Source organism: Aethalodelphis obliquidens, unplaced genomic scaffold, assembly GCF_003676395.1.
Source record: "Aethalodelphis obliquidens isolate GAN/ISIS:26980383/991018 unplaced genomic scaffold, ASM367639v1 scaffold22, whole genome shotgun sequence".
Lineage (NCBI taxonomy): Eukaryota > Metazoa > Chordata > Mammalia > Artiodactyla > Delphinidae > Aethalodelphis > Aethalodelphis obliquidens.
In genome coordinates, this window is record NW_020837966.1 from 16452893 (window position 1) to 16467121 (window position 14229).

Below are 14229 nucleotides of genomic sequence, written 5' to 3' on the forward strand. Positions count from 1 at the left end.
GCAAAGGAAACCATAAACAAGACGAAAATACAACCCTCGGAATGGGAGAAAATATTTGCAAATGAAGCAACTGACAAAGGATTAATCTCTAAAATATACAAGCAGCTTATGCAGCTCAATATCAAGAAAACAAACAACCCAATCCAAAAATGGGCAGAAGACCTAAATAGACATTTCTCCAAAGAAGATATACAGATTACCAACAAACACATGAAAGGATGCTCAACATAACTAATCATTAGGGAAATTCAAATCAAAACTACAATGAGGTATCACCTCACACCAGTTAGAATGGGCATCATCAGAAAATCTACAAACAACAAATGCTGGACAGGGTGTGGAGAAAAGGGAACCCTCTTGCACTGTTGGTGGGGATGTAAATTGATACAGTCACTATGGAAAACATTGTGGAGGTTCCTTAAAAAGCTAAAAATAGAATTATCATATGACCCAGCAATCCCACTATTGGGCATGTACCCAGAGAAAACCATAATGCAAAAAGACACATGCACCCCCAATGTTCACTGCAGCACTATTTACAATAGCCGGGTCATGGAAGCAACCTGAATGCCCACTGACAGACGAATGGATAAAGAAGATGTGGTACATATATACAATGGAATATTACTCAGCCATAAAAAGGAATGAAATTGGATCATTTATAGAGACGTGGATGGGCCTGGAGATTGTCCTACAGAGTGAAGTAAATCAGAAAGAGAAAAAGAAATATTGTATATTAATGCATATACGTGGAATCTAGAAAAATGGTACAGATGAACCAGTTTGCAGGGCAGAAAGAGAGACACAAATGTAGAGAACAAACGTATGGACACCACGGCAGGAACGTGGCAGGGGCAGTGGTGGTGGTCAGATGAACTGGGAGATTGGGATTGACATATATACACTAATATGTATAAAATGAATAACTAATAAGAAAAAAAGTGAGAGTAAAAAGTTTTGCTAAAAATAAGTCCAATAAGAATGAATAGTCCACAGTCCTTTTTATTTAAATTGCATCTAAATATTTAATGTGGTTGGAGAAACAACTTTTCTAAATTCTTTTGTGACTTTGAATAAAAGTTTCCCTTAACTGATGTCTACCCTAAACACTCCATCAGCAATAACAAAAACCAACGCTTTCATGTCTATAGTTTGAAAAATAATAATAGAACTGGGACTCGGGTCTGATCGCGCAGTTCGCACGGCCTGGTCTGGGGCGGACCCAGGAGGGGAACCCCCCCAGCCACGATCCCCATGGGGCTGTGTTTTCCCTGTCCCGCGGAGGCCGCGCCTCCTTCGCCGGACCTGGAAGAAAAAAGAGCAAAGCTTGCAGAGGCTGCAGAAAGAAGACAGAAGGAGGCTGCATCTCGGGGCATTCTGAATGTTCAGTCTGTGGAAGAAAAGAGAAAGAAGAAGGAAAAAATAGAAAAAGAAACGGCTGCATCTGGACCCCCACCAGAAGGTGGCCTTAGGTGGACAGTTTCATAAAGCATAACATGAGTGGAAGAGTCTACTGCCAATAACTAGTATCTGCAATCAATCGGACATCCTCAATTTAATTTCTTCTCTTTGAATAAATGAAGACTCAGACTTCGTCATTTTAGTGCTCTTAAATGCAGTGCTTTTTCAAAATTGAATATTGAAAATGCTTTTGATTGTTAGACTTAGAAAATGGCCAGACCTTTCATTAAATACTTATTTTCCCTACATTTGCTCTTCTGCAGACAGTGGGTGATTTGCCGTTTTTTAGTAGTTAAAACATGGGCCTAAATAGTGAATATATATTTATATATTGCATGAAAAAATTCTGCATACATCTCAGATATTAAAGTTTGCACTTGTATTTTCCCTCCTTTACAAAATGACCTAGCTATTTATAGTTTGCCAATTAATCTTATATCTCTTTATTTCATTATATGTGAAGACTTTTGCTTAAACTTATGGACTTAGTGCCTTTATACTGATCATCAGGGAAAATCTTGAAATATCATTTGAAGGGCTTACATGAAGGAACACTGTAAATTTTTATAACTTACTAAGAAATTAATATTTGTAAAAAACATTGAATTTCCCCTAATTTATTTTCTACTTCTGTCGCTTATAAAATTAACATACTGTGTTTTACATTATAATACTTTTTGGGTTTTTTTTTGCTTGCTGAGTTTAAAATTATATATTAGTGGTACCATCAGAGGGCAGTGATGTACTATTATACAGTATCAGATTCAGCTCTATAAAGATCTTTGCAGTAATTGAATGAGTTAAACTAAGAATCTGGATGGGTTAAATATAACAAAGTATAGTGGTAATGTGTCCAAATTTCATAGGTGTTTTTATTCTTTTGTATTTATTAAAGAATGATCATAAGATTTATATAGATGTCAAATTGCCAAGGCAAGTATGAATATATGAAAGAGAAATATATAAGTACTGTATTTAAAAAGGTCCACTTTAAACATAAAAATATTGCGAGGTAATTCTATATGATACATTGCCATAAACTTTGTAGATTTTTGTTCATTTGTAACATGTATTATAGCATATTTGGTTTTTTGAGTTTTTTAATATATAATGAGCTAAAATAGAAGAATTGTTGTGTCTTTTAATTTGGTTGCTCTTTTGGATGACAAGGCCACAGTCTGAGCCCTAAATTAGAATTTTCAAATATCAAGGACAATAGGGACTGTCAATTAAATAGACCAGCTCATTTGATTTACAAAAAGGAAACTGAACCACTATCTCGCTCATCCTTCCCACAAATCTTGTGTTATGTTGCAGTATGTTATATATGTTAATTTTAAAGAGTTTGAACTAGAATATAGATCTCTTGACTCCTCATTGGAAAAATCACTTCCTTCTATTACAGAATGAAATATCTGTGACTATCCAGGCAAGATATGTAGTTATAGACAGGTTCAATTTTAAGTTTTATAAAATTAGTGGTATGTTTGCTCATAAAGGATAGTGAAGTCATTGAATTATATTTTAGAAATATAATTTTTGACTTTTTGAACATGATTAATTTTTCCAAGGCAGAAATAAAAAAGGAACGTTAATAGATGAATGGATATAGAACCAGAGCATACTATCCTAGAACTGTGCACGTTCTTGCTTCTGTTTTAGTACGGAAAGAACAATTTTATCTGTATTACAGCTTAGAGAATTACAGCTTGGGTTGGTGTAAACAAAAGGTTTACATCTAGGGGATAATGCTCTATTTCTAATAGTAGTTTATATCCAAATACCATGCTCATTTACTGTTGAACCAAGAATGCTGTGCTGATGAATTGCTTTCTAGAAACAGTGGGATATGCCATTCCCGCCAACCATGGCCTGCCTCCATGGGTGTGATCGTGTTTCCTCAAAACCACATGGGTTGCATGGGCTAAGGGGTGATACTCAATGTTAGGAATAGTGTTAGGAAGGGGAAGGAAAAGGGGAGACTGGATGCATGATAGGAAACCAATAAGTGACTACTTAAAAAAGAATGTATACACACATACACATATTCCAGGAATCTTCCTCAAAGTTATGAATCAGTTCCTGATGAAACCTTAGCCTAGAGCCAGTTTCCCATAATTCATAATTTAAATAGGAAAGCATTATAATGATTGATATGTCACCCAAAGTCCCTAACCAAATTACTAAAATAAAACCAAACAGTAAAATGCTTATATGTAACTATCATATTGAGATATAAAATTCTTAAATCACTACTTCTTCATTCTAATCATTAAACTATTACTGTGGTAACAAAAAAGTTGTATATTACCACACAGCCCCTCTGCTAACGTGCTGCATGTTTTTTAAAGCATCTGTATGTGATACTTTTGTTCCACTGATTGTATTTGGAATGTAATTAATAGTTTTGTTATAAATGCTGTACTGCCTTACAGGGTACAAATATACATTTTCCTATATAAGAAAAAATAATAATAATAAAATGATCACCCCTTCGCTAGGCATGGACATACATACACTACCAAATGTAAGGTAGATAGCTAGTGGGAAGCAGCCGCATAGCACAGGGAGATCAGCTCGGTGCTTTGTGACCGCCTGGAGGGGTGGGATAGGGAGGGTGGGAGGGAGGGAGACGCAAGAGGGAAGAGATATGGGAACATATGTATATGTATAACTGATTCACTTTGTTATAAAGCAGAAAGTAACACACCATTGTAAAGCAATTATACCCCAATAAAGATGTTAAAAAAAAAAAAAGTTAATCAGTGGGGGGAGAAAAGCCATTTCAGTTTGAACCAAACATAAAAATTCTGTCTTTCATATTTTCGCCTACTAGTTTTGAAGTGTTTCAACTTATTCAGGAATACACTTGATAGTTTTAATATCTCATATGTGTTTCTAGGTCTAAGAACAGCAGATGTTTTAATATAATTAATGCTGAGACATTTAATTTCTAGTAGAAATCAAAAAAAAAATAGCAGAGGAACTAAAGACAAGTGTCAAATCACACAGAGATCTTCCCATTGCAAACTATACGATCTTAGGTAAACTATATCTTAGGTAAACTATATCTTAGGTAAACTATACGATCTTAGGTAGCATCTTTAAGTGTGAGTTGCCTCATCTGTAAAATGGTGATAAAAATGTGGAGATTACTTGAAACAATTAGTGTAAAGAATAACATTCAATCAGATGGGTACCAGGGAGATAAGTATTCCCAACGCCCGAGGCTCCATTAGCTAGAGTTAGTGCTCACCCTGGCTTCTCTCCCCAAACCTCAGGAGCCTCTCTCTAGAGGGAGAAGAATGACTTATGCATTGACTGCTTGGCAAGTTTAAGGAGAAGAAAGCGACTTTCAAGGTCTGTGTGGTAAGAGTTCATTCAAGATCTGCTTACCTGAGCAGACCCTAACATTCTGATCTGCTCAGTACCTCCATGCAGTAAGAGACGCACCCCTGAAACTGTCCACCTTGACCATGCCTGGTGGAAAAGCCTACCTGACTCAAGAGTAAAGTATGGGCAAGTCCACTTTGCCATAGACACGTTCTCTAATCCTGTGGTTATCAGCAATAAAGTTGACATTTCAATTCTCTAACTGTACAGCTTTTGTTTCAACGTATCTCTTGGTTCTGAATGCAGACACATGAAACAGAATGTTCTTTATTGTGTTCATACACTCAAGTAACAGGTACTCAATCTTAACAGCTCTCACTACCATCATCTTCCGAATCCTCCTTATGACCTCCACCACCACACAACCACGTGCCTTCCTGACCTCTTCATTTGAGTAGCTCATCAGCATTTCAGCTCAACATGCCCCAGATCAGACTCCTGATGTCCATGGCCACCCCCCACCCCTGTTCCTCCCGTACACTCCCTCATCTCAGAAATAGCATCACCTCCCTTCTGGTTGCTCAAGCCCAAAATATTTGCCTCATCCTTCATCCCTCTCTTTCTCTCACCATCTCTATTCCATCTGTCAGCAATCGTGTTGGCTCCATTTCACAACATTTTCAGAGTCTACTCAGTCCTTGCCATCTCTAGTGGTACTACCCTCATCCAAGCCACCCATGTTTCTTGCTAGGAATTATTTCAACAGCCTCCTAACTGGTCTCCCTGCTCCAGCTCCCACCCTTATACTTCTCAACACACCACCAGAGTGATGCTTTTAAAGTGTAAGTCAGATACGGTCCCCCCTGCTCAAAACCCTCCAAAGTCTTACATCTCATTCAGGGTAGAAGCCAACATCTTCACAATGGCCTATGAGGGCCAATACTATCTATGTTCCCATGCAGGGGCAGGAAGGGCAGTATTCACTCCATTGAACTCTCTTGTTCCTTTCCCTCCTCCCTCACAGCCTTCAATGTGTCATGCACTCCACCTGGAACACTCACTCCCACTCATCCTCAGGACTTCATCTAAATGGTACCCCAGCAAAACCTTCCCTGATGGCCCTATGTGAAATGGCTACCACCTCCCACATCCAACCTGCTCCCCCCAATCCCTTGAACCTGTGTAATTTTTCTCCTTAGAACGCGTAACCATCTGATGTTCACTTTTTTCTGTTTGTTGATTACCTATCTCCACTCACTAGCATCAAAAACTCCTTGAAGGCAAAGACTTTGTTTCCCCGGAATGAGAACACTACAGCCATTCTGTCTTCTTCACATACCCTTCTTCAAAAATTATATGTGATGCTTTAAACACACCTGCCAAATTGCCCTTCCCTTGTGTCAGAAGAACCTTGTACAAATTATAGTGTGTTTTCTAACAATACACAATATGGTTACCAAGAAACCCATTCCAGCAAGGTCTGTGGATTTCATTTTAAAAATCTTATTAAGTGTCCTAAAATGAGAAACTCCAGAGAACAAAGAAGAAAAGGGTGTATTACCCTTGTCCGGCCCCTTATTTCTTCTGATTGGTGACGTAACAATTGACTATTGATTTTGTTTTGGAGGAACTCCCCATGAGAAGATGACAGGAGTTTTGTCTGGGATCTCTTGCCCCAGGAATAGTCCTTGATTCATTCCTCCATTCACCAGGAGGTTTGCCAGAAAACAATTTTATCCCCAATGCTGAGAAGGGAGTGAAGGTTTAAAATTAAGAGGGGGTAGTATCTGTTTGAAGCTACACGGTAATGACTTAGGTCCTTGCAAATTACATTTATCAAACTTAAGTGCACCGCCGAGCATGAAGGAGCCTGAGCGTAGAAAAATCTGCTTCCTAGGACTTGCAATGAGGTTCACTAACTGTATTATGGGTTGCATTGCTTTACCTCAAAAAGCCCTTCCCATAAAACACTATTATTAGAAGTGGGAAATCATGAAATACCTGTTCATTCAATAACTGTTTATTGAGCACCTACTGTGTTCCAAGCCCTCTTCTAGGCAGTGAGGATACTGAGAGAACCAAAGATATAAATTCTTGCCCTCATGAAGTGTACATTCCTCCAGTCCTTCAAAAGAAAAGTTATTTCCAAAGCAAGATTTATTGCTAATGTGGAATCCACAGTGTATAATAGAAAAAACACTCAGATTGTAGTCCAGAGGTCAGGGCTCAAATCTCAGCTCTGCCACCTGGTAGCTGTGCATCCTTGAGAATGTTCCTTAATTAACGTTTCAGAAGTCGTTTTGAGGGAAAAAAAATTACTTAGAGTAGTTCCAGGCAATTAATACACTCCCAGTGAATTTTAGCTATTTTCATTTTCTCAGCTTTTGGATTCATCAGTTTAGTTTTTAAAAACATGAAAAACCTGGAATGACCATAAACTATTGATCTTAAAAATAAGGCATTGTGGGGGCTTCCCTGGTGGCGTAGTGGTTGAGAGTCCGCCTCCCGATGCAGGGGACACGGGTTCGTGCCCCGGTCCAGGAGGATCCCACATGCCGCGGAGTGGCTGGGCCCGTGAGCCATGGCCGCTGGGCCTGCGCGTCCGGAGCCTGTGCTCCGCAACGGGAGAGGCCACAACAGGGAGAGGCCCGCGTACCACAAAAAATAATAATAATAAGGCATTGTGAATTCATTTAAAGTGCATGCACTCATCCCTAAATTATATCACAAAAATAGACTAGTAATAAAAACATAGATCAATGAAACAAAATAGAGGACCCAAAAATGGGCCCACATAAATAAAATTTTAAAAATTAAAAAGAAACAGTAGTTTCGCATATACTACCAGCATACAAATGAATGAAACCACCTTCCAAATGACCTGTCACATGAAAGGTGCTCAGTAATTCTGAAGAACAGTAATAATAATTGGTATGATTTGGCAAATCATGGCCCTCAGGGCCAAATCTGACTGGCCACCTGTTTTTGTAAATAAAGTTTTATTGGGACATAGCCCATTTATAATTTATGTATAATCTATGGCTGCCTTGGCGCTACAATGGCAGAGTTGAGTAGTTGAGACAGAAGCTTTATGACCTGCAAAGCCTAATACTTTTACTCTCTCACCCTTTAGGGAAAAAATTTGACAGCTCCTGCTCGAATCCCCTGTTATGCTAAATGAGGTTCAAAAACAGATGCAGGTACCGTCATCTGGCAGCTTATTTGAAATGCAGAATCTGAAGCCCCACTCCAGACCTGCATCAGAATCTATTACATTATAACAAGATCCCCACCTGTGATTTGTATGACATGGAAGCCTGGGAAACACTGACATGAAATCTGCCATGATGACAGCATCCTTGCCCTACAATGATACGGTGAATTTCACCCTTCCCCTTCCTCCCAATATTCGAATTCGGAACAATGATTTTCCACCTTAGTAAATATCAGAATCACATACGGAGCTTGTTAGAAATATAAAGTCCTGGGACATCCCTCCAGTGATTCTGATTCAGTGTGTCTGAGGTGGAGTCAAAGACTCAAAATATTTTTAAACAAGTACCCCCTGAGGAGATTCAGACACCAGTGACCCTGGGACATCACTCTGGAAATACTGCTTGAAAAGAGTAGACTTTTATATCCTGTAGAGTTGGGGCCAAAATCAAGAAGCATCATTTGTGTCCACCACTATTAATGTTTTTCTTTTGGATACTTAAAATACCACCAGGAGATCTGTCAGCTACAGTTTATTGTAAAGTAATGACTCATGGGGTCTCCGTGCCTACCAAGGGGTCAAGTACCGTACTCTGAGCCACAATAAATATTTTACCACAGCTACTGTTTTCAGTGACAGGAATCCAGTTTTATGTCTTCACAGCCTTGTTCAAGACACTTTACTCAACACCAGACGTTTGTGAGACGACATTCTAGGTAGATGGAGAGTCCAAAATTGAGGGACCCAAGTGACACTCCTTCATTGCACAAATATTTGTTGAGGGTTGGCTCAACAGCCAGGCTCTGTTCTAGGTCAGGGGTCAGCACATGTTTTCTCTAAAGGGTAGATGGTCAATATTTTAGGCTTTGTGAGCCACAGACTATTCCTCCTGGTTGTTTTTTTGTTTGTTTGGTTTTTTACCCCTTTTATAACCCTATAAAAAAGCAAAAATCATTCTTGGTTCTTAGGCAGTACACAAAGACAAAGGGCCAGATGTGGTCTGTGGGTTGTCGTTTATCGATCCCTAGTCCAGGTGATAGGAATACAGGAGTGAATAAAAGTGCCTGCCCTCATGGAGATTACAATCTAGCGTAAGGACATATATAATAAACCAACAAATACAGTAAAATGACGGTAGCAATTAAGTTCTATGAAGAAAAATGTTAAAGGAATTAAAGAGTGACAGCAGAAGAGGGTAGCCAAGGAAGGTGACATTTAAGCAGAGATCTGAATGAAGCGGGGAAATGTGTACTCCTCTTCCAGATATGGCAAGACCTGCTCACGTTAAATTATCATCATGGGGAATAATGTTAACACCACTTGGGAGCAGTAGAAACAATGTCCAAAACAAACAGAAGTCATTCATCATGAAATGGGCTTCAGGCCACAAACATGAACAGTCAAGGTGGAAGTGAAATACTTCAAACAGGGTCTGGAAAAGTCGGCACCAACCAAGCTTCATTAACAGCCAGATGCAATTCACAACCTTTTCATGTGAGAAATGTTCCCCTGCCTCTTAAAAAGACATTCTAGTCATGTACCAAAATGTTCATTGCAGCTCTATTTACAATAGCCCGGAGATGGAAGCAACCTAAGTGTCCATCATCGGATGAATGGAAAAACATGTGGCACATAGATACAATGGAATATTACTCAGCCATAAAAAGAAACGAAATTGAGCTATTTGTAATGAGGTGGATGGACCCAGAGTCTGTGATACAGAGTGAAGTAAGTCAGAAAGAGAAAGACAAATACCGTATACTAACACATATATATGGAATCTAAGGGAAAAAAATGTCATGAAGAACCTAGGGGTAAGACAGGAATAAAGACACAGACCTACTAGAGAATGGACTTGAGGCTATGGGGAGGGGGAAGGGTGAGCTGTGACAGGGCGAGAGAGAGGCATGGACACATATACACTACCAAACGTAAGGTAGATAGCTAGTGGGAAGCAGCCGCATGGCACAGGGATATCGGCTCGGTGCTTTGTGACTGCCTGGAGGGGTGGAATAGGGAGGGTGGGAGGGAGGGAGATGCAAGAGGCAAGAGATGTGGGAACATATGTATATGTGTAACTGATTCACTTTGTTGTAGGGCAGAAACTGACACACCATTGTGAAGCAATTATACTCCAATAAAGATGTAAAAAAAAAAAAAAAAAATTCTAATCCCTCCTTTCCCTGACAAATAGCCTGTTCCTCTGCTTTCCAACCTCTTGTTAATCCATGAGAAGTGTTAATTTTGAGATCAGTGGATCCTCACCACAGAATTTTGTTGCAAAGGAGCTGCTGAGTCTTGGAAGTTACAGTTAAAGGGAAAAATCTAAAGACAGCAACTCCTTAAGCTAGCTGGAAGTTTCATAGGTCAGACAGACCATCAGCTCTAGTCACAGAGGCGCTGGGCTGGGATGGGAGGAAAATGGGAGAGACTTTTGATGGGTCCACCATGAAAATGTAGCACTGGCCACAGATTTAAAACACAGTTAGAAAGCTTCTTAGACTCTCTTCACCTTCCTTGGCTTCCAGGTGGAAGCTCTGATATGACACTGTCTTTCCTCCTCAAAGAAGCTTTTGTTCCCTTAGGCTAAAGTCTCAAGAAAAGATGGAGATTGTGAGACAGAGGACAGCATGGAAAATGTGGGCTGCATCAGTAAACCTTCCCTGGCTAGAAATCACGGTCTTGCCACTTAGTGGTTTTAGAAGTACCATCTGTTGGTACAAATGAACTTATTTAAAAAACAGAAACACTCACAGACTTAGAGAACAAACTTATGGTTACCAGGGGTTAAGAGTGGGGGGGAGACAGATTGGGAGTTCGGAATTGACACGTACACACTACTATATTTAAAATAGATAACCAGCAAGGATCTACTGTACGGCACAGGGAACTAGGCTCAATATTCTGTAATAACCTAAATGGGAAAAGAATTTGAAAAAGAATGGATACTTGTATGGGTATAACTGACTAACACATCAACTCCAATATAAAATAAAAATAAATAAATAAACTGCCAAAAAAAAAAGAAATACTATTTGTACCTCTAGGTCAGCCGTCTCCCCAAGAAACGCTGGAGAGATACAACACACATGACTTTTAAAAATTAAATTCAAAGTCTAAAGTTCTGTTTCCTTAAATACCCAAAGACAAAAGCTGAGAAGCTGGCAGGTGACATTTATGTGTATCCAATATGGTGATGGAGAAGGGAAAATAGAGGCCTAGCCCTTCCCCATGGGGAAAAATTATAGTTCCACAGTTGTTTTAGCAACAGCCACTCTGCCTGGGTGACGAGCCTTTCATAGTTCGTCCGTAGGTGCCACCATGCCCGCCAAATACCACGCTGGGCGCGTTGCCCCTACTATAGCTAGAATGACTCTTGCTTCAGTCACTGTTACTTCCTGAAATACTGAACTAAGTAGTTTCTTTCTAATGCTGGACTTGCCCTGTCTCACATTCCCTACCTCAGCTGTCAAGACAATAACACTGCAATCGGTGCAAAAACCTATCAACACTCAAAGGTTTTCATCCTTTCTTGACAAGTCTAAATAGAAGGTGATCTTCCAAGGGGGGAAAGTGCTGGTGGGGATGCTGGTGGTGGGATGAACTGGGAGATGGGGATTGACATGTATACACTAATATGTATAAAATAGATAACTAATAAGAACCTGCTGTATAAAAATAAAATAAAATAAAATGCAAGAAAAAAAAGAGGGAGGGGATATGGGGATATATGTATATGTACAGCTGATTCACTTTGTTATAAAGCAGAAACTAACACACCATTGTAAAGCAATTATACTCCAATAAAGATGTTTAAAAAAAATAAAATAAATTGAAGGTGATCTTAAAAACACACACGCACACACACACACACGCACAGGTGCGCGTGTGCGCCAAAAAACAAAACAAAACAAAAAAGAAACCTTTTAATTTTCATTGAGTCTCTGTGGTTCCACAACTGTCTGGCACTGTTCTTGCCTTTCTTCCCTGACAGCACAAGGTCACCAGCCCCTGAGCTAAATCACAAGGCGTGACTATCACCCTACACAATTCATGCAATGTCACCTTCAACTGATTGACTAGAGGGCTTTGAGAGGAACTGAGCTTCTCAAAGGTCACAAGTTCCAACTTAGTAGATTAGAGCACAGTAAGGTATAAAATCACTTGGTCATAAAATTCACATTAATTTCCCAGATGTACAGCATCTTTTGGAAACATTTACTACCTTTGCCTATACTTCCTGCTTTGCCTTGTCCTCCAAAGTGTAAGCGAAACACATGCAGAATTCACTCATCTAACATTCTGAAGTCCCTACTTTGTGCCAAGAATTAATGCTAGGAATTACTCTGGAAAAGATAAACACCACTACTGCTAACAGCTACCGCTTTTATAGCATTCTGTCCACTTTACATGCAACCATGTAGTTAATCTTCACACCTCTACCAAAAGGTAAATGCTATTGTTAGCCTCATTTTATAGGTGAGGAAACTAAGGCAAAGAAAGATTAAGTAATTAATCTTAGTGTGTACAGCTATTAAATGGTAGAACCAACACCTGAACACAAGAAGTCTGGCTTCAGGATGTGTGCCATTAACTGCTCCACTACACCACCTTGTGACATCTGTGGAAATGTGTCTTCTCCGCATTTAAGTGGAATTCACACAAAATTAAACTGTCCAGCATTTTCTGAGGCTCTACCCTCTACATGACTCCATTTCTAGACATGGGACAAGAGACAAGGAATAGGACAGTATCCTCTCTCTACGCCCAGCCATGTATCAGCAAATAAAAATAATGGTCTCCACTCATATTTTTGGGTTTTTTAAGCACATGATCTAACTGGCGTTTCCTATCACCTATATGCCTTTCCCCTACAAAGCAGGTAGCCTAAATCAATAAGGTAGAGACTTTTAACAGCCTTTTCATCCTACTGTTCAGCCTTTCCACGGACCATGGGTGGTCAATGACTTGCTGGCAATGGTACCATGAACTTAGATGAAAGGTAAAAATGGACATGCATATTTAATTACATCACTTCCCCCATGCCCTCCGAACATCTCCCACACCCAGTGCCCGTGGCTCAGACAGTCATTTCTATTGGCACCTCCAGAGGAAACGAAACCTGCACTACACCACTCTCTTCCCCAACACCAAGGTCCCTAGCTCCTCTGCCACTTTCTCAGGCATGACTGTTTCAGGATGGAAACATAGTTCATAGTACATGGAATATGGCAGACTGTCTCCTTTCCACCTCATTAGTTCACCATATAAAAATCAAGTTGATTGACTGGAATGGTTTTCCAGGGAGAATGCCAACTTACAAAGAAAAATACGTAGAAAGGAAAATAAAAACACTCCTCTAAAAGTTCTCTCTGCAATAGATTTCCCACCTTTAGCACAAGTTATCTTTCCAGAGAAATGGAGCAATGAAAACTACAGCTGACGAATATAACGCATATATCATTTTTCTATTAAGTATCTTTCCCTGGCTATTCTTGTATGATTCTTGCTTTCAAACCCCTATTTCCTTCTTCTCAGATCTCTTAAATTCCTTTTGGCCAACAGATGCATCAAAAAGTGGAGGTAGGGCTTCCCTGGTGGCGCAGTGGTTGAGAGTCTGCCTGCCGATGCAGGGAACACGGGTTTGTGCCCCGGTCCCACATGCCGCGGAGCGGCTAGGCCCATGAGCCATGGCCGCTGAGCCTGTGCTCCACAACGGGAGAGGCCACAGCAGTGAGAGGCCTGCGTACCACAAAAAAAAAAAAAAAAGTGGAGGTAAGTCATTGTGGCAGATGAAAGCCTGCCGCCAATGCTTTGACGCCCCTCTGAGGGAGAAGTAGGGATCTATGTCCCCTCCTTTGAAGATGATGTGCTCTGTGACCACTCTGAGTAACAGAATATGGCAGAAATGACACTGTGCCGGTTTCTGGGCCCAGGCCTTAAAAGACTGGCAGCTCCCACTCCTTGGCTTTTGGAAAGTTTGTTCTTGAGCTCTGAGCCACTATTGAGAAGTACTATAACCTCCCCGCCCCCCGCACCGGGAAGACCACGTGGAGAGACCCTGAGACTCATGCAAAGGGACCCAGCTGACCGCCGCCTCCCAGCTGTCCGCCAATGTGGCATTAACATGAGTGAAGGCATGTGAATCCTTCAAACTAGCCATATGTCATCTGAATATCACCAAGCAACCCAGTCCATGTGGACACCACCCCTAACCAAGT

General features: G+C 40.3%; 2 protein-coding genes across 2 annotated transcripts in view; one reads left to right on the forward strand and one right to left on the reverse strand.

Moving 5' to 3' along the window:
* The window catches only part of TAFA4 (TAFA chemokine like family member 4), a 136244-nt gene that overhangs the window by 94088 nt on the left and 27927 nt on the right, over window positions 1-14229 (reverse strand). The gene's annotated exons all lie outside the window — the stretch shown is intronic.
* LOC113628087 (small VCP/p97-interacting protein) lies at window positions 1218-1585 on the forward strand. The gene has a single exon (XM_027121354.1). The coding sequence runs from the start codon at window positions 1255-1257 to the stop codon at window positions 1486-1488; it is 234 nt and encodes a 77-aa protein (XP_026977155.1). The 5' UTR covers window positions 1218-1254; the 3' UTR covers window positions 1489-1585.

Bases quoted from the DNA above. Each gene is read 5' to 3' on its own strand.
- LOC113628087 (XM_027121354.1), top strand. From the start codon at position 1,255: ATGGGGCTGTGTTTTCCCTGTCCCGCGGAGGCCGCGCCTCCTTCGCCG.